Genomic DNA, 24088 nt, shown 5'->3' on the forward strand with positions numbered 1-24088 from the left:
AATGTGTGAATTTAGTAGTGTGGCCTTTTGGGCGTTGGCTGCATATTTGCGCTTGCGTTCCAAGGAATGGTGTAGGGACAACTGAACGCTGTGCTGGAACAAGGATGTGGACGTGCTTGCTGATGGTGCTAGTTGAGAGTGTTCAATGACAGGTGTAGGGTGGGAGGCATCTTGGCATGCACCATGGACATGGTATTGGCGTGCATGCACAACAGCGGAATAAGCAGTTGTGTCACCCGCAGACACTGTTGCTGGACCCAGGGGTTAGGTCCACTTAGTCGGGTGCTTTGCTGCCATGTGCCTAATCATGCTGTTGTTGGTCAGGCTGATAGTTTTGCTACACCTGCTGATGCTGGCCTGGCAGGTGGTGCAAATGACCTTTTTGGGGTTATCGGCAGAGTCTTTAAAAAACAACCAGACTCAGGAAGACCTAACAGTTGTACTGGCAACTTCCGTTGCGTTGATGTTACGGGGAACGGTTGCCCGCCTTCTGTCTGCGGCCACTACTCTGCTTGTTCTTGTCTGTTGTGGTGCTACGCCTCCCTCCCCCTGTGTGCTGCTGTCCTCACTCTGCATGTCACCTTGCCATGTTTGGTCAGTGACTTCATCGTCCACCACCTCATCTTCCACTTACGCACCCTAGTTCTCCTGATTTTCTGGCAATTATGTCTCATCATCATCCACCTCTTGTGACAGTTTCTCACTGTCACCTTCATGTGACTGTGGCTGCTCAATTATTTGGGCATTGCTACATGCGGTCTCCTCTTGCCACTCTTGAAGTGGGCTGGGTGAGAGGCCCTAATCTATAAATGGAAAAGTGAACAGCTCTTCGGAGTGTCCAAACGTGGGATCAGTTGTCTCTGGGCACTCGGCATGGTGGGAGGAAGGAGGAATAGGGTGAGGAATATGCAGTCCAGACTCACGGCTACTGAGACTTGACAGTGTGGAAGACTTGGTGGTGGTGGTGGTGGCTAAGTGACTGGAAGCATTATCTGCTATCCAACCAAAACCAAAAATTGTTGTGGAAAATGCATATATTCATCTACAGTTAGACTCTGCACCCCTTGTCTCCCCTTTTATCCTTCTTTATATCACTATAGATAACACAGTGTGTCAGCCATCTCTCAGCATTGACAGTGGAACAAGACTTGCCTGACCTTAACAGGGAAAGAGATCAAATATCCAGGAGAAAGAACTCAAACACAACTAATCCAGCTCAGCTGCAAGCAGCAGCTGCCTACCTTTTCCTGATCTGCAGAATTGTGAGTGAAACACCGGTACTGTACTGTGTGAGAGTGTAACTCAGTTCTTCTTTAGTTAGGATGCTGTAACAGCGTGGCCTGATTAGTGGAAGCCAGATAGTGAAATAGATGAGAGTAGTTTGTGTAACCTGATTTATACTGTTTGTATTGAACTTTCATTTCCATAGCTGGAGCACAGTTTGTGTGACACGCTTCAGCTGTTATTGCTTATATTCATGTTATTACTATTATCATTATTATTACTATTATCACTATATTATTAAAGTACTATTACTATTATCATTCTAAAGACTCCTGAAGACTAAAATTCCTATCATCCGCCATATAAGCCCTTTTACCCAATAAAGCCGGCGTTTTGTTTCTGCCTCCTTGTCGGTTGTGCGGTATTTGAATCCTGCCTTGCGGTGTTCTTCGGACACCACTACACCAGCACACATAACTCTTGTGGTAGCTAGACAGGGAGCAATAATATATCATTATTTCGCCACTTGGCTACTGAGGCCTGTTACAGGGCATCAGCAGAAGTACATCTGTTGATGTTTTGTTACATCACCTGAGGTCTTAGTGGTCAGGTGACCAAAGAATGGATATCAATACTTCCTGTCCTGCTAGAGCACACTAAAGCAGTTTGTGTTAGTCCAGAAGTGGGGAACCTTTTTTCTGCTAATGGCCATTTGGAAATTTATAACTTAGTTCAGGGGCCATACTAAATTATCAACCAGAGCCACGTGAAAAACAGAAATACATCAGTAGAACCCCCATCACTACAGAAATGCATCACCAGAACCACCAGCAGAACACAAATGCATCACCATAACCTCTAACAGAACAGAAATACATCACAAGAACTGCCAGCAGAAAAGAAATGCATCACCATAACCGCCAGCAGAACAGAAAAACATTACCATAACCACCAGCAGAACAAAAATACATCACCAGAGCTGCCAGCAGAACAGAAATACATCACCACAACCGCCAGCAGAACAGAAATACATCACCAGAATTGTCAGCTGTACAGAAATGCATCACCAAAACCACCAACAATACAAAAATACATCATAAGAACTGCCAGCAGTACAGAAATACATCACCAGGACCATCACCCGTACTGAAATACATCAGTAGACCCCCTATCAGTACAGAAACACAACATCACAACCCTCATCAGTACAGAAATACATCACCACAATCTCCAACAGTACATGGTACATAAATTGTAATGTCCGGTCAGCCCCCCACATACATTTGTATCACATGAATCTACAACTCCAAGTATTTCCTTAACAATGGTAAGAAGATGCTAGGAGTTGTTATCAGTCATTATTAGACTGTGGACCATACAGGAACCACAGTACTGATGAGAATTAGTATCACAAATAAACAATTACATCCAGGTACCTTATAGATGACGTTGCCTCTTATTGGAGTTGTTCTCTTCCTTTTCTTCATCTTGTCCACACTTAATAATGACTTTTCTCATAAACAGCTCATCTCTGCAGACTTCCCTCTTCTCTGGTCTTCTGCAGCTCATCTTGGCATGATGCCCTTAAAAATAGCAGAGTGATTATAATGCTCCTTAATAAAAAAAAAAAATCTGCCCTATGCTGAGCCTCTGAATAATTGCCCCTCACTATATTCTCTGCACAAAATTTGACCCACACACTGTCCCTCTTATGTAATAGTCTCCTCACACATTTCCCACTCCCTCATACTGTTTCCTCACACATAACCCGCTCCCCATACTGTGTCTGCACCAATCCCCCTCCCTCCTCATACTGTGTCCACATATAATCCCCCCCTTGTACTCTGTCTACATACATTCCCCCCTTGCTCCTTATCCTGTGTCAAGACCCATCCCCTCCCTTGCTCCTCATACTGTGTCAGAACCCACCCCCTTTTGCTCCTCATACTGTGTCAGCACCCACCCCCTCAGTCTCTCCTCGTACTGTGTCAGGAACCCGCCCACTTTGCGCTCCCCACATACTGTCAGCACCCACCCCCTCCCTTTCACTCCCCATACTGTGTCTGCAACCATCCCTTCCCCACTCTCCATATTGTGCCCTCAATTTTTTTTCTCCCTCCTTGCTCCCCATACTGTGTCCACATCCATCCCCCATCTCTCACCGTTTCCTCATGCAAGCCTGTCACCCCAGCTCCACATACTGTGTCTGCACCCAATCTTTCTTTGCTCCATAAAAAACTGTATCCTCAAATTTCTCCACCCCTTCGCTTACCATCTATCTTCCAATTACAACAAATCTTCGGGGTCTTCATCTCCACTGGAGCACTTACCACCAATGCTGTTTCCGTCTCTGCGGCACCGGCGAGTGACGTCATCAGCATAATCATATGACCTGATCATGCCGCTGAGGTCTCCCTGACCAAAAAGTGACAGCATTCAGGGCTTCAAATGTAATTGCGTCTTTCAGACGCAAGTACAATTAATTGCTGGGGTTCGGCGCTATGCACCTTCTCTGTGTCGGCAGTCAGTCCAGAAGACGTCAGTGCTGTAGCGATGGAGCGCGTACTGAAAGAGAGGGCTCTGAGTGCCACCTCTGGTATGCATGCCGTAGGTTCGCCATGAATTAGCCTAGACTAACAGGTTTCTACACGGGAGAGAACTCTCATTTAATGGGATGGTGATGAGGAAGAAGTCACTGGGACCTGCCTTAGATTAGTCAGAAGAATCATCCGTAAGGAGCATTTCAAAATACATTTTTTTTTAAATGCTGTAGCGTTTCAGAGTAAAACATGCACAGCTGCTATAAAGTAGTCAATGTTTGATTCATGCTGTCCGTGGTTCGAGTAGAATTAATGTCCTTTCAGATTTCTCTGAGGATATGTGCCCACGAGCAGAAATGCTCAGGATTTTTTCCTGAGTGTTTGTGCATCTCCCTGGCAGAAAAAATGCATGCGGATTGTACATGCGGATTGTACATGCATTTTCCTGCCAGGGACATGCGGATGTGAAGCGTTCTTCACATGCATTTCCACATGCGGGTTGATAAGCGCTTTTCAAGCGATTTTAGCATCACTTGGAAAGTGCTTGTCAACTTGGTCACACTATATAAATCCATGTAAAATGCATGGATTTATATACTGTGACCTTTAAAGAATGGTAAAAAATAAAAAAAATAAATCTATACTTCCCACGATGCGTTTTTTAAACATTTCCGCAACGGCAAAACTGCTGCAGAAACGCTTAAAAAACGCATGGTAGAAGGTCTGCTATGTTCCCCAATGATAATTCGCATGTGCTGTGCACATGCTGCAGAAATTTCCGCTGCGGGTTATCATTGCGGAAAAAAATGCAGCACTACCAATTATTTTGCGGAAGCGCTGCGTTTTCGCCGCCATTGACTTTCATTGGAACGCATGGATTCTGCATCACTGCATCTGTACATGCGGAATCCATGCATTCCAATGTGCGGATGGTACCCGGGTGTGGAGGACAGGAGACTCTCCTCCGGACCGGGTACCATAGAACCTGTGAAAAAAAGAATAAAATAAAAAATAAATATTATATTTACCTTCTGACGGCCCCCGGTCTCCTTGTCTTTACTTGCTGGCAACTCGCAGTGGACTGAAGGACCTGCACTGATGTCATAGTCATGTGACGGCAGGTCCTTCAGCGCATCGCGCGCTGCCGGCAGCCAGGACGGAGCGAAGCAAGACTCCGGGGGCCATCGGAAGGTAAGTATAGATTTATTTTTTTACTTTTTACCATTCTTTAAAGGTCACAGTATATAAATCCATGCATTTTGCATGGATTTATATAGTGTGACCAAGTTGACAAGCACTTTCCAAGTGATGCTAAAACCACTTGGAAAGCGCTTGTCAACCCGCATGCGGAAATGCATGTGAAGAACGCTTCACATCCGCATGTCCCTGGCAGAAAAAACGCATGTACAATCCGCATGTACAATCCGCATGTACAATCCGCATGCATTTTTTCTCCCAGGTAGATGCAGAAACGCTCAGGAAAAAATCCTGAGCATTTCTGCATCGTGAGCACATAGCCTTAGTCCTCTATCAAGGTGTAATAACTAAAATGTGTTAATAGTACTATGAGACGTTTCGGAATTCAAGTGCTGGAGAGTCCTATCTTAAAAGGAGCTTACAAGTGCCCCCAGTATTTCCAGGCTGTACGCAGTATTGCAGCTTAGCCCTGTTGACTTAAATATGAATGAGCTGCAATATCAGATGCAGCCAAAGGACAATCATGACGCTGTTTTCTCTTCATAAAAAAATCCTCTTAATTACCTATCTGAGCTTATTCATATGAACATTTAGACCTTAGGGTTTCCCTTTTTATTATATGTATAAATACCTCTTCCATTTTGATGAGGAAGCTGTCAATGTAATGCCTGGGTGAGGAGCGATCCAGGGTCTCCTTGCTGGCTTTAATCCTCTCAAGTATAAAATCTTCCAATTCTTCTGACATGGGGATAATTCTATGGTGAGGTCCAGGAACATAATTCATAATTGTGGGAAGAATGCTCTGCAGCTGTAATGCCAAGGAGAGCAGGGAAATGGTGATTGGTCAGATAGGGAGCACATTACCAGTCAATTTGTCAAAAGTTGGCAAACCATGTAAGTGCTATGGGGCCGTTGTGGAAGAAGGGCTCAGTCCTGGTTGAAAACATGAGCAGGACTCCCCTACCCAGAGAAACTAATTTTTGTGGTTACTACACTCTAGACATGATACTGATTATGGGTCTAATCATCAGCAGATTGTAATCATTCTTTACCTGTCCCCAGGTGGAACTTGCCAGATGTAAAGTATCTTCAGCAATTTTGAGGAACTTAATAAATCTCTCATCCTTGTACTCAAAACGATCTCCAAATATGACAGAACAGAGAACATTAGAAAAAGCATCCACAATATTCCTATCTGGATCCAAAGGTTGACCTGCAATTGCATTTCACAAATTATTTATCTACATGTCTATATATCCGTCTAGCTATGTGGTAAAAATATGGCAGCATTATTGAAAAAAGTAATATGATTTATTCTCCTCCATTAAAAAGTGCAACATTTCAGTTCCATATAGAACCTTTTTCAAGCAGTGCTCTGCTGTTAAAAATTAAAGAAGCACACCTCCTCTCATCAGTTTTTTATTCTCTTAATATATTGCAATCATCATATTATACAGCACTGTGCACTTACAATTGCTCATTTTGCCTTTCTACCCAGTTATTTTTTCTATTTTCCATTAGGTCTATGTCATTATGTGATTAAAATCTGACTAGCTGAATCCTTCAAAGCTCTATGTAGAAACAGGAAGTCTCTTTTCCCTGCTTGAGTCATGAGTCCCCGGCAGGTGGAGGAGGGTCAGCTGGGTCAGGAGTTGAAGAGGGGAATGATAAATGCAGGGAAAAGAGACTTCCTGTTTCTACATAGAGCAGAGAAAAGAGAATAATTTACTGGGTAGAAAGGCAAAATTGTTAATTGTAATTAAACAGTGGTAAACAACATGATGATTGCAATATATTAAAAGGACAAAAACTTTGATGGGAGGAGGAGTGCTTCTTTAAATATATGCAGTAGTCACATAACTATATAATTGACAATTAATAAATGCAGTTAATTAGATACAGTTATTTAGTCATACGTTTCATTCATATGGGATAATCCTGCAAGTGTGATGTGCAACAGTGACAGAACTATACATTAAAATTATTTCATTCACATAGAAAACATTAAATTTTGATTAATTGTATAATAATTTTGGCAAGTGTGTGTGCACACCAGCCACAGCAAGCATTATCTAGCGGCATAATGACCGCGGGCGCCGCTGCGACCTGGCCTGGTGGGTCAGGGGCCCGCCGACACCAGCAGAAACTTCAACTGGATGTGCATCCTACAATGCACATCCAGTTGAAGTGTATAGTGGCACACAGACGCATCAGGTCCCCTCGTTACAATACACGTTGCTGGCTATTCAGAAGCCATCAGCTGAAGTTGGCATGCCCGTGACAAGTGATGAGTAGTGATGGGCGAGCACTAAAATGCTCGGGTGCTCGATGCTCGGGTCAAGCACATTGGAATACTCGGGTGCTCAACCCGAGCAACGAGCCCAATGTAAGTCTATGGGAAACTCGAGCATTTTTCAGGCGGCTCCCAGCGGCAGTCTGTAGAGGGCCTAAAAATTGCCTAAATCGATGTGAACAGTGTTCAAATAACATGGAAACAGCACGTAGAAGACCCCTGGAAGCATCTCTGACTCCCAGGTCACTGCTGTCAACAACATTGTCAGAGGTATTACGCCAATTTTACGGACTCACAATAAAACATACAAAACCAAAATGGATTTTCCTAAGAAATATGTTAAGGAACATCTTTTCCAGGGTAATGACTTGTATATAAGGCAAAAAAAATAACCAAAACCAAAAATACTCCTCAACACCTTGGGCTATGTTCACACGCAGCGTTTTTGATGTGTTTTTGCAATTTTGCATTGCTTTCAACCAAGACAAATACATTCACTAGGAAATGTCATTTTAACATTTTACAACCTTATCTGACCATGTGGTGTGTGACACATCATCAGGCACATACATACAGTGCTGAAAAGACATGGGAACAGCATGGGGAAGACCCCTGCAAGCATTTCTGACTCCTAGGTCACTGTCTAAAAGTGTGCCCATCATAAGTTAAACTTGGCGCATGCGAAGATGCCTCCAGCCATGCACCTGTCATTGCAGATTTGCAATAATCACCCTACACGCCCTTGTCCCAGTGCAGCGTTCAGTTGTCCCTACCCCATTCCTTGGAATGCAAGTGCAAGTATGCAGCCAGCCACCCACAGGCTGCAATACTATACTGCCAAATTTTTGACAGCTGCTTGAACTTGAAATATGGCCATTAAGGCTTGGTCCCCAGCCTCCACTATTTCTCCCGGTATCGTTTCCGCCTTCCACAAGCACGGGTCCCACAACTTTACCCGTGCCCTCCCCAAAGCACTTAATGATAAGGACCGCCTAACCACAAACATGTGGACAGGTAAATGTGGCCAGGGATGGTACGGAGCCATTCCACATTAAAAATGCAGCCATAGAGTGTCCAGGAACATTCCCACAAGTTTTTCTTAGCCAGGACTGCTTCTCGGCAGGGTTGGACGGGCCCACCAGAGAACCAGGGACTCCTCCGGTGGGCCCTGGCTTCTCCTTCAGGAGAGTTCATAGTGCTGAGGTGAGGCCATGATGATGATAGAGGCCACCATCTGCTTAATTTTCTGTTACTTGGAATGCAAGCGCAAGTATGCAGCCAGCCACCCACCCATAGACAGGCCGCAATACAAAACTGTCAGATTTCTGGGCAGCTGCTTGCACTTGAAATGTGGCCTTTTAGTCTCGTGGATGCGGAATCTGTCCACAACCTTATGGCGGCGGCATATGGTACATATGGCCATGATATGGTGGTGGAGGATGAGGATGCGGAGAAGGAGGAGGATAAGAGCAAATAGACAAAATCAGGCAGCGTATACCCATGTCTGGGTGTGAAGACAGAGGTGCATGGGAATAGAGTTAGACCTCCCAAAAAAAGACACTGTATTTGAGTTTATGTTATGCTGCTATCATTCGGTGGTGTTGAGAAATCTGGCCCAATCCATCCTTTGTTCATTTTTATAAGAGTCAGCCTGTCAGCATTTTCATTTGACAGGCGGATGCACCTATCGGTTATAATTTCACCGGCGGCACTAAAATCCGCTCTGACAAGCATCAGGGCAGGCCAAGACCTCAAAGGTGTAGAGAGCCAGTTCATGCCACGTGTCCAGCTTAGATACCCAATAATTATAAGGCACAGAGGAATCACGGAGGACGTTGGTATAGTCAGGAATGTTCTCCCTCTCCATCTTCCGAAACTTTGCACTTCTTTTGAGAGTACCTCCCGCCTCAGGACCTGTGCGATGGAAGGGTCTGAGAAAACTGTCCCAGAACTTTGACAGTGTTCCCCTGCCTCTGCTGGATTGCATTTGTGTCTCTCTCGCATGTACTCCTTAATTGTCCAACGAACTGTGACCTCTGCCGCCAGCGTTTTCAGATGGGAATTTTTTCACTAATTCTGCAACAAGGGCCTTCTTGTACTGCCCCATTTTATTAGGCCTATCCTGCAAGGGAATAAGAGACAGAAAGTTCTCCCTCTAGCGTGGGTCTAGAAGCGTCACCAACCAGTAATTACTGTCACCCATAATTTGGACAACACGAGGGTCACAGGAAAGGCAGTGTAACATAACCCCAGCCATGTGTGCCAGACTGCAAAGAGTCAAGACTTTTGTGTCCTCACCAAGAGGACGACTGACCATGCTCTCCTCCTCATCCTCCTCCTCTCCCTCCTCCTCCCTGTCCTCAGGCCATCCACGCTTAACAGACGATATGGCAGTTGTGCAGGTAATACCGTCTATAGCACAGGAAACTAGCTCCTGTTCTTCCTCCTCTTCTTCCTCATTGTCACCCAATCCACATTGGGATGAGATGATGCTGGGCTGTGTGCAATCACACTGTATGTTTCCTTGCTCCATCTCATCGTGTTCCGCCTGCAATGCATCCTCTTTAATTGAGAACAGAGAGCGTTTCAGAAGACAGAGAAGCGGGATGGTGACGCTAATTATGGCGTCATCGCTGGTCACCTTCTTGTGGAGTCCTCAAAGTTTTGGAGGATGGTACATATGTCTGACGTCCATGTCCACTCCTGAGGTTTTATGTGCGGAGTCTGACCTGAATACCGACAGCCTTGTTGATGCTGGTAGTTAACAACTGTACTTTTCTGCTCACACTTCCTTCCCAACATTTGCAATGTAGAATTCCAATGCGTGGGGACATCGCAGATCAGTCGGTGAGCTGGAAGCTGTAAACGCTGCTGAAGCATGGCTAGGGCGGCGGAAGCTGTAGCTGACTTTCTAAAATGGGCACACAGGTGGTGTACTTTGACAAGCAGATCCAACAGATCCGAGTAGGTTTTGAGAAACCTCTGAACCACGAGGTTAAGCATATGGGCCAGGCATGGTACGTGTGTGAGCTCGCCTCGCCTCAGAGCCACCACCTGGTTCCGGCCATTGTCACACTCGACCATGCCTGGTTGTAGGTTCAGCAGTGTCAGACACAGATATGCCTGCTCTTTCAGAGCTGTCCACAACTCCTCAGTGTTGTGTGGTTTGTCACTTAAGCATATTAGCTTGAGCACAGACTGTTGCAGCTTGGCCGAGGCAGTGCTGCAGTGCTTCCAGCTTGCGACTGATGTGGTCATGTCAGAGATGGATGCTGAAGAGGAGGAGGAGGAGGTGTAGGAGCTGTAGAATGTGGGGGCAACCCTGAAATACCCAAGGCCCGCAATCCTTGGCATCGGGAGGACGTGTTCCGCCCCAACGTCCGACTGTTTCTCGGCTTCCACTATATTTATCCAGTGTGCCGTCAGCGAGATGTACTATCCCTGCCCCCATGCACTTGTCCACGTGTCCGTGGTTAGGTGGACTTTCCCAGTAACTGCATTGTTTGGGGCACGGCTAATGTTGTAGGACACGTGCTTGTGTAATGCGGGGACGCCACACCGGGAGAAATAGTGGCGGCTGGGGACCGAGTACTGAGAGACGGCCGCCATTATCAGGTTGCGGAAAGCTTCCGTCTCCATGAGCCTAAAAGGCAACATTTCGAGCGCAAGCATTCGTGAAATGTGTGAATTTAGTAGTGTGGCCTGTGGGGCGTTAGCTGCGTATTTGCACTTGCGTTCCAAGGACTTGGGTAGGGACAACTGAACGCTGGGACAAGGACGTTGACCTGCTTGCTGATGGTGCTACTTCAGAGTGTTTAATGACAGGTTCAGGGCGGGAGACATCTTGGAATGCGCAATGGACAGGGGATTGGCATGCATGCACAACAGCAGAGCAAGCAGTGTTGTCACCTACAGACACTGTTGCTGCACCCTGGGGTTCGGCCCACTTAGTCGGGTGCTTTGCTGCCATGTGCCTAATCATGCTGATGGTGGTCAGACTGCTAGTTTTGCAACCCCTTCTCATGCTGGCCTGGCAGGTGGGGCAAATAGCCTTTTTGGGGTTATCGGCAGAGTCTTTAAAAAACAACCAGACTCGGGCGTGACCTAGGCTGAAAGCAGACAGGACGTGTATTTGTGCAGCTCCTGCTCCTAGACCTTCTAAATATACCCTCTCTCCCACTTTCCAGGGTATTTTTTACCTCTCCCTTAATATCTCCTACGGAAGGAACCCTGAGAAGCCACCTGAAGCCAAAATCTCTCTTCAGGAGCAACTTTACCGCCTCTTCCAGCGCCCCCCTGACAGAGGCCTTGCAGCGCACAGCGCGACACCCGACGTGTTGCACCTTTGTAGAGGAGACAGTGCCTGTTAAAGAGGAGGTGAGGAGCATGGGAGTAAGGGGATCCCCCCATAGTAGATGACACCTTACGGCCCTGGGCATCCCCGATACCGGTGGCAATCCGGAGTGCAATGAGCCTGCAGCCACGCTTCTCCCTCCCTCCACCTCCCCACTTGCGGCGACCGGGCTGCCTAACTTAGTGAAGCACAAAGGGCCTCTGCCAGGTTGCGGTGTGACCGCCGGCGCGGCGTTCCTCCTCGGAGACTCTGCTGAGAGGGACGGCGTGGTCGTGACCTCCTCCCTGGGGACCGGCTGTGGGCAGTTGCTGACGCCACTGGTGGAATTGGGCGCCAGACACGCCATCTTGTGAAGCTTGTTGCTCCCTCTTGCCTCTCTCTCCTGCTGCAGGGAAGCAGGTAAGTTACCTTTTCTCAGCTCATCTTCTGTGACCTGCACAGAAAATTTCACTCAACGTCTCTATAATTCTTTTTTCATAAACTTTCTACATTTATTGAAGACTCTCTATTGATATAATCTCTCATATACACTGCTCAAAAAAATAAAGGGAACACTCAAATAACACATCCTAGATCTGAATGAATGAAATATTCTCATTGAATACTTTGTTCTATACAAAGTTGATTGTGCTGACAACAAAATCACGCAAAAATCATCAATGGAAATCAAATTTATTAACCAATGGAGGCCTGGATTTGGAGTCACCCCAAAATTAAAGTGGAAAAACACATTACAGGCTGATCCAACTTTGATGTAATGTTCTTAAAACAAGTCAAAATGAGTCTCAGTATTGTGTGTGGCCTCCACGTGCCTGTATGACCTCCCTACAATGCTTGAGCATGCTCCTGATGAGGTTGCGGATGGTCTCCTGTGGGATCTTCTCCCAGACCTGGACTAAAGCATCCGCCAACTCCTGGACAGTGTGTGGTGCAACGTGATGTTGGTGGATGGAGCGAGACATGATGTTCCAGATGTGCTCAATCGGATTCAGGTCTGGGGAACGGGCGGGCCAGTCCATAGCTTCAATGCCTTCATCTTGCAGGAACTGCTGACACATTCCAGCCACATGAGGTCAGGCATTGTCCTGCATTAGGAGGAACCCAGGGCCAACCGCACCAGCATATGGTCTCACAAGGGGTCTGAGGATCTCACCTCTGTACCTAATGCCAGTCAGGCTACCTCTGGTGACCACATGGAGGGCTGTGTGGCCCTCCAAAGAAATGCCACCCCACACCATTACTGACCCACTGCCAAACCGGTCATGCTGAAGGATGCTGCAGGCAGCAGACCACTCTCCACGGCATCTCCAGACTCTGTCACGTCTGTCACATGTGCTCAGTGAACCTGCTTTCATCTGTGAAGAGCACAAGGGCGCCAGTGGCGACTTTGCCAATCCTGGTGTTCTGTGGCAGATGCCAAGCATCCTGCACGGTGTTGGGCTATGAGCACAACCCCCATCTGTGGACGTCGGGCCCTCATACCACCCTCATGGAGTCGGTTTCTAACCGTTTGTGCAGACACATGCACATTTGTGGCCTGCTGAAAGTCATTTTGCAGGGCTCTGGCAGTGCTCCTCCTGTTCCTCCTTGCACAAAGGCAGAGGTAGCAGTCCTGCTGCTGGGTTGTTGCCCTCCTATGGCCCCCTCCACGTCTCTTGGTGTACTGGCCTGTCTCCTGGTAGCGCCTGCAGCCTCTGGACACTACGTTGACAGACACAGCAAACCTTCTTGCCACAGCTCGCATTGAGGTGCCATCCTGGATGAGCTGCACTACCTGAGCAACTTCTGTGGGTGGTAGAGTCCGTCTCATGCTACCACGAGTGTGAAAGCACAACCAACATTCAAAAGTGACCAAAACACAAGCCAGAAAGCATTGGTACTGAGATGTGGTCTGTGGTCCCCACCTGCAGAACCACTCCTTTAATGAGTGTGTATTGATAATTGCCAATAATTTCCATCTATTGTCTATTCCATTTGCACAACAGCATGTGAAATTGATTGTCAATCAGTGTTGCTTCTTAAGTAGACAGTTTGATTTCACAGAAGTTTGATTTGCTTGGAGTTATATTCTGTTGTTGAAGTGTTCCCTTTATTTTTTTGAGCAGTGTATATATATATATATATATATATATATATATATATATATATATATATATATATACACACACATATATATATATATATATATATATTCAATATATAAAGAGTTTTGCTGACACCTATCGTCTATAAGTGGAACTGCAGCCTCTATATTTAATTGAGCTTTAACCATTAAATCACTAAATTGAACTTTAAGTACTATTGAAAATTACCCACCCAGTTAAGCTCTTGTTTGTTATCGTGGGTACAGTGTGACACCTACTGGTCTGTAGGAGAAGAAATCCTAAAACTTTTCTTTTGCTTCACCTGTCTAATTTTAGATTTACCTAAACAATAACCTATCATTAATGATCTCGCTCTATTTTTTTCATGACAGTGTAACATGCAACGAAAACAGGAGGTGATAGCTTTTTATACACGCTGAAATCACTACTTCAAAATGGTTAAAACAGCCAAAGAGCGTGTAAAAGAAAAATACTCTGAAAGTAATGCCATTCCTCATAAGCAAGGAAAACTAGACAAGTTTCTTAAGAAAAAAATTCCCACACCCCAAAAAGCCTCTAGAAAAATTGCATCTAACTCACCATTGCTTGCTACAGCTGCAGACACAGATTCAGGCAGTGAAGATTCGGACTCGAGCTCTCAATCCTCTAACTCTACTCCAATCTCTAGATCTTTCCTAAAGAAAACACTTTCACAGGCGATGCAGCCATTAATGCAAGAATTGTTCGGCCTGAGGGCAGACATTAAACAAGTAGGTCAGAGAGTTGAATCCCTGGAAATTATACAGGCGGATTTACTAGACTTAGGTAGGACACCCTGAAAGACCAAATGTCCTACCATAAACAACAACTGAATTCTGCACTGCTCGCTATAGAAGATCAATAAAATAGTAGTAGGCGCAAGAACCTTAGGATAAAGGGAGTATCAGAATCCTTTGCTCCTGAGCAGGGCCGGCTCCAGGTTTTTCTGGGCCCCGGGTGAAAGAGTCTCAGTGGGCCCCTTTAACACATACCACGATTCATGATGCAGAGATACGGCGGAGAAATATATATATATATATATATATATATATATATATAGTACAATGCAAAGATTTCACTTCTTACATTACATGAGTGATATCTATTGTAAATTCCACAATAGCTCAGAAACCGGTGAATCGCTCCACACAGAATACTGGCCCCCATGTAAGGCTCCATACGGAATACTGGCCCCCATATAACGCTTCATACGGAATACTGGCCCCCATATAAGGCTCCATACGGAATACTGGCCCCCATATAAGGCTCCATACGGAATACTGGCCCCCATATAAGGCTCCATACGGAATACTGGCCCCCATGTAAGGCCCCATACGGAATACTGGCCCCCATGTAAGGCTCCATACGGAATACTGGCCCCCATATAAGGCCCCATACGGAATACTGGCCCCCATATAAGGCCCCATACGGAATACTGGCCTCCATATAAGGCTCCATACGGAATACTGGCCCCCCATATAAGGCTCCATACGGAATACTGGCCCCCATATAAGGCTCCATACGGAATACTGGCCCCCATATAAGGCTCCATACGGAATACTGGCCCCCATATAAGGCTCCATACGGAATACTGGCCCCCATATTATGCCCCATACGGAATACTGGCCCCCATATAAGGCTCCATGCGGAATACTGGCCTCCATATAAGGCTCCATACGGAATACTGGCCCCCATATAAGGCTCCATACGGAATACTGGCCCCCATATAACGCTCCATACAGGATACTGGTCCCCTTATAAAGCTTCATACAGGATACTGGCCCCCATATAACGTTCCATACAGGATACTGGTCCCCTTATAAAACTCCATACAGGATACTGGCCCCCATATAACGCTCCATACAGGATACCGGTCCCCTTATAACGCTCCATACAGGATACCGGTCCCCTTATAACGCTCCATACAGGATACCGGTCCCCTTATAACGCTCCATACAGGATACTGGCCCCCTTATAATGCTCCATGCAGGCTGTTACCCCCCACATAATGCCCCATACAGGCTCCCCCCTTTTAATGCTCCATGCAGGCTGTTACCCCCCACATAATGCCCCATACAGGCTGCCCCCCCTTATAATGCTCCATGCAGGCTGTTCCCCCCCACATAATGCACTATGCAGGCTGCCCCCCCCTTTATAATGCCCCATGCAGGCTGTTCCCCACCTTATAATGCCCCATGCAGGATGTCACCCCCCACTCTATATAATGCCCCATGCAGGATGTCCCCCCCCTCTTTATAATGCCCCATGCAGGATGCCCCCCCATCTTTATAATGCCCCATTCAGGATGCCCCCCCTTATAATGCTCCATGCAGGCTGTTCCCCCCCACATAATGCCCCATACAGCCCCCCCCCTTTTAATGCTCCATGCAGGCTGTTACCCCCCCACATAATGCCCCATACAGGCTGCCTCCCCTTATAATGCTCCATGCAGGCTGTTCCCCACCTTATAATGCCCCATGCAGGATGTCCCCCCCTTCTATTTATACTGCCCCATGCCTCCATACATTAAAAAAAAAAAATCAAATACTCACCTCCCTTCTCCTCACCTGCTACCTGCTGCCCGCTGCTCGGGTCCGAATGCCAGCGTTGTCGGTGTCTTCCCGCTCAGCGCTCCTGTGACGGCCAGGGGAGGGCGCGGTGAAAAGAGGTCACCGCGCCCTCTGACCTGAGACGTCACAGGGAGCTCAGAGCAGGAAGACAGCGGATCTGCGGAGGCACGGGGAGAGGTAAGTATCCAGCTGCCGGGGCCCTGAGCAAGCGGCAGAGAAGGGCGGGCGCTGACACCGCTCTCCTCCGCTCAAAGCCCAGCGCGGTGCGCGACCGCCAGTGGGCCCCTCTGCCTGCTCAGGGCCCCAGCATTTGCCCGGGTGCGCCGGGTGCTGACGCCGGCCCTGCTCCTGATACCCTTAGAAGTGTCGCCAATGAGATTTTCACCTCTCTTCTTGGTCCAGAAAGAGCTGAAAGTATTACTAGTGAACGAATATATCATGCTCTGAGACCTAAACCAAAGTCCTCTGACCCACCAAGGGGCTTAATCTGCAGACTGTTAAGCTACGTTGACACTGCAGCAATCCTATCCAAGATGAGGGAAGCTGGTCCAAAAAATTACGACAATAACACGATGCAAATATTTCAAGACATAGCACCCTCCACCTTGGCCAAGAGGAGGAAAATTCAACCCCTCCTAGATGCTCTTTGGATCAATAAGTTGGTGTATAGATGGCTCTTTCCTTTTGGTTTAGCCATTCTAAAAGATGGCAAACAAATCTACATACGTACTAAGGAAGATCTACAGGCTTCATGGGATATACTTGGAATTCAAAAAATTGACATACCTTTGTGGATGCCATTAGATGAAGAGAATATCACCTTTCCTCAGCTACAGAGACCTTAAAAATGGTCGATGCACGGGAAAAGCACCACTAACAGGCTCAGTGGAAGACCACCTAGACATCTCCCTCCATGATGAACTAAACTTCTCCTACCGGTTTCCAGTATGCGATGAAGAAGTTCAGTTATATCCTTCTTCACTTGAGTTAGTTGGCTGAGAAAGCTTTTCTTGGGACTCCCCCTGATTGTTTTCTCTTTACTAGTTTTGTTTTCACTTAACAAAAAATGTTATGATTATGACTAGATTTGTTCATTACTGTCATACCAGTTATTGGTTTGTGTATTACCTCTTATCTTTTCAAGGTATCACCTCCTGATTTACCTTGTCTGCTATTCTTAGGATGATCCCCCCCTGCAGCAGATAAGTTGTATATTAATTATATTATAGTTCTAATATATTATTGACGCGCCCCTGGGCCTACTTGGTGTAGCGTTGCGCACGCGGGGACTACCCGGAGCCGGGCCTGTTGGGGGTAGTAGTCTCGTGGCGGTGACCCGGTCCGTGCCCAGGGAGTCAAACTCTGTGGCTGAGTATATTAGCAGTAGATGTAGGACGACTACGCCACCCGTTGAATGCAGCTATGGAGCTGCCGCTGCAGGGCAGACCGCTGAGGCCGGTGGAAGGATGGTGCAGCGTGGATGGTATAACCCCCAACGGGAGGGGTATGGCCTCAGGGCAGCCGACGTGGATGATGGGGGTAGTAGGAACCACTCCGAGACAATGCGGTGTAGTTCAGGGTCTTTACTGGTGACAAAGATAGACCCTCCCGGAGTACTGGCTAGCGGTCGGGGCCTGGTCAGTCCTTGAGCAGATGGGATTCCCCTTGGCCAGGCGGAGTTGTAGGCCTCCCCAACTAATTGTACTCTTCTGGCTTCCTTGCTAGAGGCGGGTAAAGGTAGCCCACGTCCCTGAGTGTACCGTGTGGTGCTCACCCGTATGGCCGGTGACTCGGGACCTTCTAGTGGCTTCCGCTCCACGACGGCGGTGCTGGTCCCACGCGTGTGACCGTGCCTTCGGGTTTCTTGGCCAGAGGACCTGAAATCCCCTGCCGGTCGGTTTCTGCTGCTGGGTCAGGGTTAATCCCCACAGCCTCGGACTCCGGGTCCGGTGGTAACTCTTCAATCAGGGCGAGCTCTACAGCTACCAGCCCCTGATTCCTTTTAGCACGACTTCCCCAGAGCTCCTGATCTCTCTTTCCTATAGCTGCTTCTCCTCTTCTTAACTAACCCTGCCTCAGCCCCAGTTTTATATAGGGGAAGTTCTTCCCCTCCCAGGACTGGGCAGGAGGTGTGGCATGCATAGGATTCCTGACCAAGAGACCTCCCACCTGCTCTCAGACGTAATATCTCTATTACTGTGGCAACCAGACCCCTGGGATGTCACATTCCCCCCTAGTGAAATTTAGTACTCCGGGACTAAACATATTTTTGTAACATAACAAATTACAAACAGAAACAACGCAATAAAGAAAAACACATTAAGATGGTCATGGCATGTCCGCAACCGGGTGCAGTCTTTGAAGAAAACAAAGGTGTCCATTTCACCATGAGTCCGGGAGCCGTAACCAGGTAGGGGTCTGTCCTACCCCGAGTCCTTAACAGTCTTAGTCCTTTCCTGGGTTACGCTCCAACATATGTACAAAGGATTCCCGGTAAATCCACCAAAGACTCCTACAAATAACTAGAAACACATAATTATACACAAGCAACAATAAACAGGTAAACATTAATAAAATAGCTTGAACATTTAGATCCTCCACCGTATGGGCAACTGGCCTCTAGTGACCCTAGTGGACCTACGGAGCTGGCTGACTGGTCCTGAGCTACAGGGTATAGGAGCTGTCAAGGGTAAACTGGGCAGCCGTCTACGGACTCTTTGGCTCACTAGGGGTATGGCAGGCTCACTATAAGCAGAGGGTTGATTCTCCTGGTCTGCTTGTGTGGGGTCTTCTGCCTCCTGGACCGGCTGTTCTTCCAGCTCTACCTGTGTCTCCGTAGGCACTTGGGATGCTGGTTGGAGGAACGTGAGGACGGGTACCACAACAGCACCATTGACTTGAGTCCAAGACCGAGGGAAGTCTCCGAGCACAGTACTAACCATATCTTCCCTTTCCTCTACCGGTCGAGGGTCTTCTTGTTCCTCTTCAGGGTTCCGTAGCTGTTCGGGACACTTCTTCAGGTCATCCCGGGATACAATGGCTGTGGTTTCCCCTCCGTCTTTACTGATTGTACAGATCTTTGGGTTGTCGTGGCTTGAGGGCAGTACGGTGTACGGGTCCTTCTCCCATTGGTCGTCCAACTTGTGGAGCCGTCTTTTCCTCTTCAAGACCTGCTCTCCGGGCACCAGGGGAACAGCGGGAGCATACTGGTTGTAAGTTTTCTCTTGTCTTTCCCTAGCTTGACAGAGACTTCGCTCCACGCTCTCCTGTACTTTCCGGTACTGCTGCTGCCTCTCTGTGTCCCAGTCTGCTTCTGGTGAAGTGTCCTCGGGTGTCAGGACTCCCATTTCCAGATCAACAGGAAGCTTACCAGGTCTTGCCCTCATTAGGTAAGCCGGGGTACAGTTGGTGGAACCTACAGGGATGTGGTTGTATAGGTCCACCAGGTCGGGCAGCTTTTCAGGCCACGGACTACGTTCTTCCAGGGGCAATGTTTTCAGAAGATCTATCACCACCTGGTTCATTTTCTCACAAAGTCCATTAGTTTGCGGGTGATAGGGTGTTGTTCTTATCTTCCGGCAGCCATACAGGGTGCAGAACTCCTGGAAGATTTCCGCTTCAAAGGCAGGCCCCTGGTCCGTCAGCACCTGCTCCGGGTATCCGTGCGGACGGCAGAAGTGCTGCTGGAAGGCTCTAGCTGCTGTTTGAGCCGTTAAGTCCTTAACGGGGACGACAACCAAGAACCGGGAGTAGTGATCCACGATGGTTAACGCGTAGACGTAGCCACTTCTGCTTGGGGTCAGTTTTACATGATCCAAGGCTACCAGTTCCAACGGCTGTCTGGTGATGATGGACTGCAGGGGAGTCTTCTGGCTGGCACGGTCCCTCCTTCTTAGGTTGCATGGGCCACAGTCTCTGCACCACCTCTCGATGGTTCCTCTCATGCCTACCCAATGGAACCGCCCGCGCAGCAGGAACTCCAGCTTCTTCCATCCGAAGTGCCCAGCTCCGTCGTGGTATGCCTCCATCACCATAGCTGCGTCTCTTCTTGGCACCACTACTTGCCAGATTAGTTCATGCGTCCGGGAGTTAACCATTCTGCGGCACAACTTCCCCTTGTAAAGGAACAGTCGACTCTTCTCAGCCCACAGTTGCTTGGCTTCCTCCGGAGCGTCTGGGTCAAGGCGTGCATCTGGTTGAGTCAGCATCTCCTTTACCAGTCGGACGGCAGGGTCACTGTCTTGCGTCTCCGCCCAGTTGTAATGAGGTAATGGGTTGAATGTAGCGGATTGCTTACTCCTTACACGGTGGGAATACTGGATAGTCCCATGACGGTGGAACGCGGGGAGTTCAACTTCTTCCAGTTCCTCTGAATCTTCCCCTACGTCCGGTAGGTTCGGCATCCTGGACAGGGCGTCCGCGTTGGTATTGGAGCGTCCTGCCCGGTATTTGATTGTAAACTCATAGTTGGACAAGCGGGCCATCCATCTCTGCTCTAGGGCACCGAGTCTTGCAGTGTCCAGGTGTGTCAACGGGTTGTTATCCGTGTACACGGTGAACCGGGAAGCAGCGAGGTAGTGCTTAAAGCGTTCGGTGACTGCCCACACCACTGCCAGGAACTCTAGCTTAAATGAGCTGTAATTCTCAGGGTTTCTTTCGGTGGGTCGCAGTTTTCGGCTGGCGTAAGCAATTACCCGTTCCTTCCCCTGCTGGATCTGGGACAGTACGGCTCCTAGCCCGATGTTACTGGCGTCGGTGTAGAGGATAAAGGGCTGGCTATAATCAGGGTACGCCAAGATTTCATCCCCCGTGAGGGCCATCTTCAGCTGGCGGAAGGACTCTTCTTCCAGCTTCTCCCATCTGAAGGGTGGCTTCTGGTTCTTGGCCTTCCTGGACTGGCCTATCAGGAGGTCCTGCATAGGAGCTGCCTTTTTGGTGAAACCGGGAATGAACCTTCGGTAGTAGCCTACCAACCCGAGAAACTGCCTCACTTCCTTTACGCTGGAGGGGCTTGGCCATTCCTTAACTGCGGTGATCTTATCAGGGTCGGGAGCCACTCCGTCAGCACTCACCACGTGTCCCAGGTACTGCACCTTTGGCTTCAGGAGGTGACACTTGGAGGGTTTCACCTTTAGGCCGTAACTTGCCAGAGCTTCGAACACTTCCGCCAGGTGTTTCAGGTGGTCCTCGTAGGTCTTGGAATAGACGATGACATCGTCCAGGTATAACAGGACCGTCTCAAAGTTTCGGTGTCCCAGACAGCATTCCATCAATCGCTGGAAGGTTCCTGGTGCGTTGCAGAGTCCGAACGGCATGCAGGTAAACTCGCTAAGTCCCATCGGGGTGGTGAATGCGGTCTTCTCCCGGTCCGCCTCTGCTACAGGAACCTGCCAGTACCCGCTAGTGAGATCCAAAGTGGAGAAGAAGTTAGCAGATTTTAAAGCAGCCAAAGACTCCTCTATTCTTGGTAAGGGGTACGCATCTTTGTGTGTGATACGGTTAATTTTCCGGTAATCTACACACATTCTCATGGTATTGTCTTTCTTTTTGACCAAGACTAGTGGAGCTGCCCAGGGGCTACAGCTATCCCTGATTACCCCAGCCTCCTTCATGTCTCTAAGCATCCCCTTGGCGTGTTGGTAGTGTGCAGGGGGTACGGGTCGGTATCTCTCCTTTATGGGAGGATGGTCTCCCGTGGGGATATAGTGTTCTACCCCCTTTACTCGCCCGAAGTCTAACGGGTGTTTACTAAACACTCTCTCGTACTCTTGAACCACCCGATAGACTCCTTGTTTCTGGTGTGAGGGAGTGGAGTCAGTACCCAGATGTAGTTGCTGACTCCAGTCCTCCATTGGTTTCTTAGAGCCGTTACCTTCCTCTGGTTGGGATGGAGGTAAGGGTTCCACGGCCTGTACAGAATTCTGATTGATGGTATACAATTTGGCTAGCGTAGCATACCGGGGCAGGTACACTTCCCTTTTCCCGATGTTTATTATGCGAACGGGCACCCTCCCATGGCGTACATCAACCACCCCCCGTGCTGTCAAAATGGTGGGCCTACTGTCTGAGTAGACGGGTTCTACCATTGCTTGGTAATCTCTACCTCTTAGACCAATAGCTGCCCGGCACCAAATCATCATTTCACTTTTTGGGGGCATGGCAATAGGGAAAGGGTCACACATTCTCACGCTTCCAATCTCACCACCGGAGAGTTCCACCTGTTGCCGCCGCATCAGTGCCCGGATCTCTTTTTGGAGCACTCGCTGCTGGCCGGAGCTGGCGTTCTTGGCAACCTGCTGTAAAATGAAAATCACTTCTGCAAGACAATTTTCAATCACATTAGTTCCTAGAGTTATCTTTGGGTGACTCTCGCGCTTGTCAATGTCTACAATGATCAGTCCCTGTGCTGCCAGTTCGACTCTACCGATTTTAATGGTCATTTCTTTAAATCCGATCTGTGGCACAGGTTGACCATTACTGGCGATGATACTCAAGTCGTCGTCTGGATAGCGGGTTATATCCGAGTCATTCCAGTACTGCTTGAAGAGCACGTACGGGATGGTGGTGACCTGTGACCCGGTGTCTAGTAGGGCACTCATAGGGATGCCATCCAGTACCACAGGCAAGACTGGACGTCCTCCCACATATTTGTCGCGCCAGTTCGATGGGCCTGGTGATCTTTTTCCTGGGGGTTGGCCCTCTACCCCAGGTTGTGCCAGTTTAAAGGACAGTACCTTGCCATATGTCCGGGTTGATTGCAGCGGCGGCAGATAGGTTGTCCGTCCTCGTTGTACCGGTCGCTGGGTCTTCCTCTGGCCGGTGGGGTCCTCCTTGGTCGACGCCACGGGATGTCCTCCGGTCCGGATGCCAGCTGGATCTTCCCTGGAGTGGAAACCTGTAAAGACTGCACAGTTCGGGTTAGCGCAGCAACGCTTTTAGCTAGCTCTTGGACCTGATGGTGCAGGTCCGGAGCCGGGTCATTGTTCAAAGCCTGCGCATCAGCCCCCACAGGCCCTGCCGACAAGGGCGCCGCCTCCTGGTGGTAAGTGATAGCTGGACGCCTGTGGGTCACAACGCCACCCGGTGTCGGTTCTCGGAGCACCCGGATGGCTCTGTCCTTGAACTGTGCAAAGTCCAGATGAGGATCCTGTAAGGCTATGGCCCGCAACTGGGTTCGGTGGACATTGCAATATAGTCCCTCTATAAATTGCTCGGTCAACAGCCTGTCCTCGTTTCCCACGCTGTCAGGGTCGGTCTGCTTAATGGCTCTCAGGGCCTCTTGTAGGTTTAGTGCATAGTCCCTTATACTCTCATGTGCTCGCTGCTTGCACCCATAGAATCTAAGCTTAATCTCGGCTGAGGTGCGGGTATCAAAGGTGTCCCTCAGCCGGGTTAGTATCCCTGCGACAGTCCTCCTCCCAGGTGGCCAGGACTTTACCTCCCTTTGGGCTGCCCCGGTTAGTTGGGCCACCAGGATGCTCACTTTTTGCTCTTCTGTGAGGGGGTACACCTGGAAGAGGCTATCCAGCTTTTCTCTAAAGTCATTCAGGGTATGTGACTCCCCTGAGTACTGGGGTAGCCAGGCTGCCCCCGGGATATAGGGCATGGTGAAAGGCATGACCGCAGCAGCGGTGGCGCCGGCGGTGGCTGCGGCAGTGAAGCTCTCCTCAGTATCCGACATCTTCCTCCCCCCTAGTGGACCGTGGCCTACCTTGCGATGATCCTCTTCCGTAGGCCGCGGCTCCGCAGTGGATCGTCAGGGTCGAGGACCTTCCGTCGCGCTCCTG

General features: G+C 48.6%; 1 protein-coding gene across 2 annotated transcripts in view; it reads right to left on the reverse strand.

The window, feature by feature from the left end:
* The window catches only part of LOC141154968 (cytochrome P450 2G1-like), a 167094-nt gene that overhangs the window by 75885 nt on the left and 67121 nt on the right, over positions 1-24088 (reverse strand). The window contains exons 4-5 of one of the 2 annotated variants that reach the window (XM_073641547.1): positions 6014-6174; positions 5593-5769 (exon numbers count right to left, since the gene is read on the reverse strand). In XM_073641547.1, coding sequence (XP_073497648.1) covers positions 5593-5769; positions 6014-6174 — 338 coding nt within the window. The remainder of the gene's footprint in view (positions 1-5592; positions 5770-6013; positions 6175-24088) is intronic. The other variant, XM_073641548.1, reaches the window with a different exon arrangement.

Source organism: Phyllobates terribilis, unplaced genomic scaffold (assembly GCF_046119375.1).
Source record: "Phyllobates terribilis strain yellow unplaced genomic scaffold, ASM4611937v1 Scaffold_7__3_contigs__length_470593459, whole genome shotgun sequence".
Lineage (NCBI taxonomy): Eukaryota > Metazoa > Chordata > Amphibia > Anura > Dendrobatidae > Phyllobates > Phyllobates terribilis.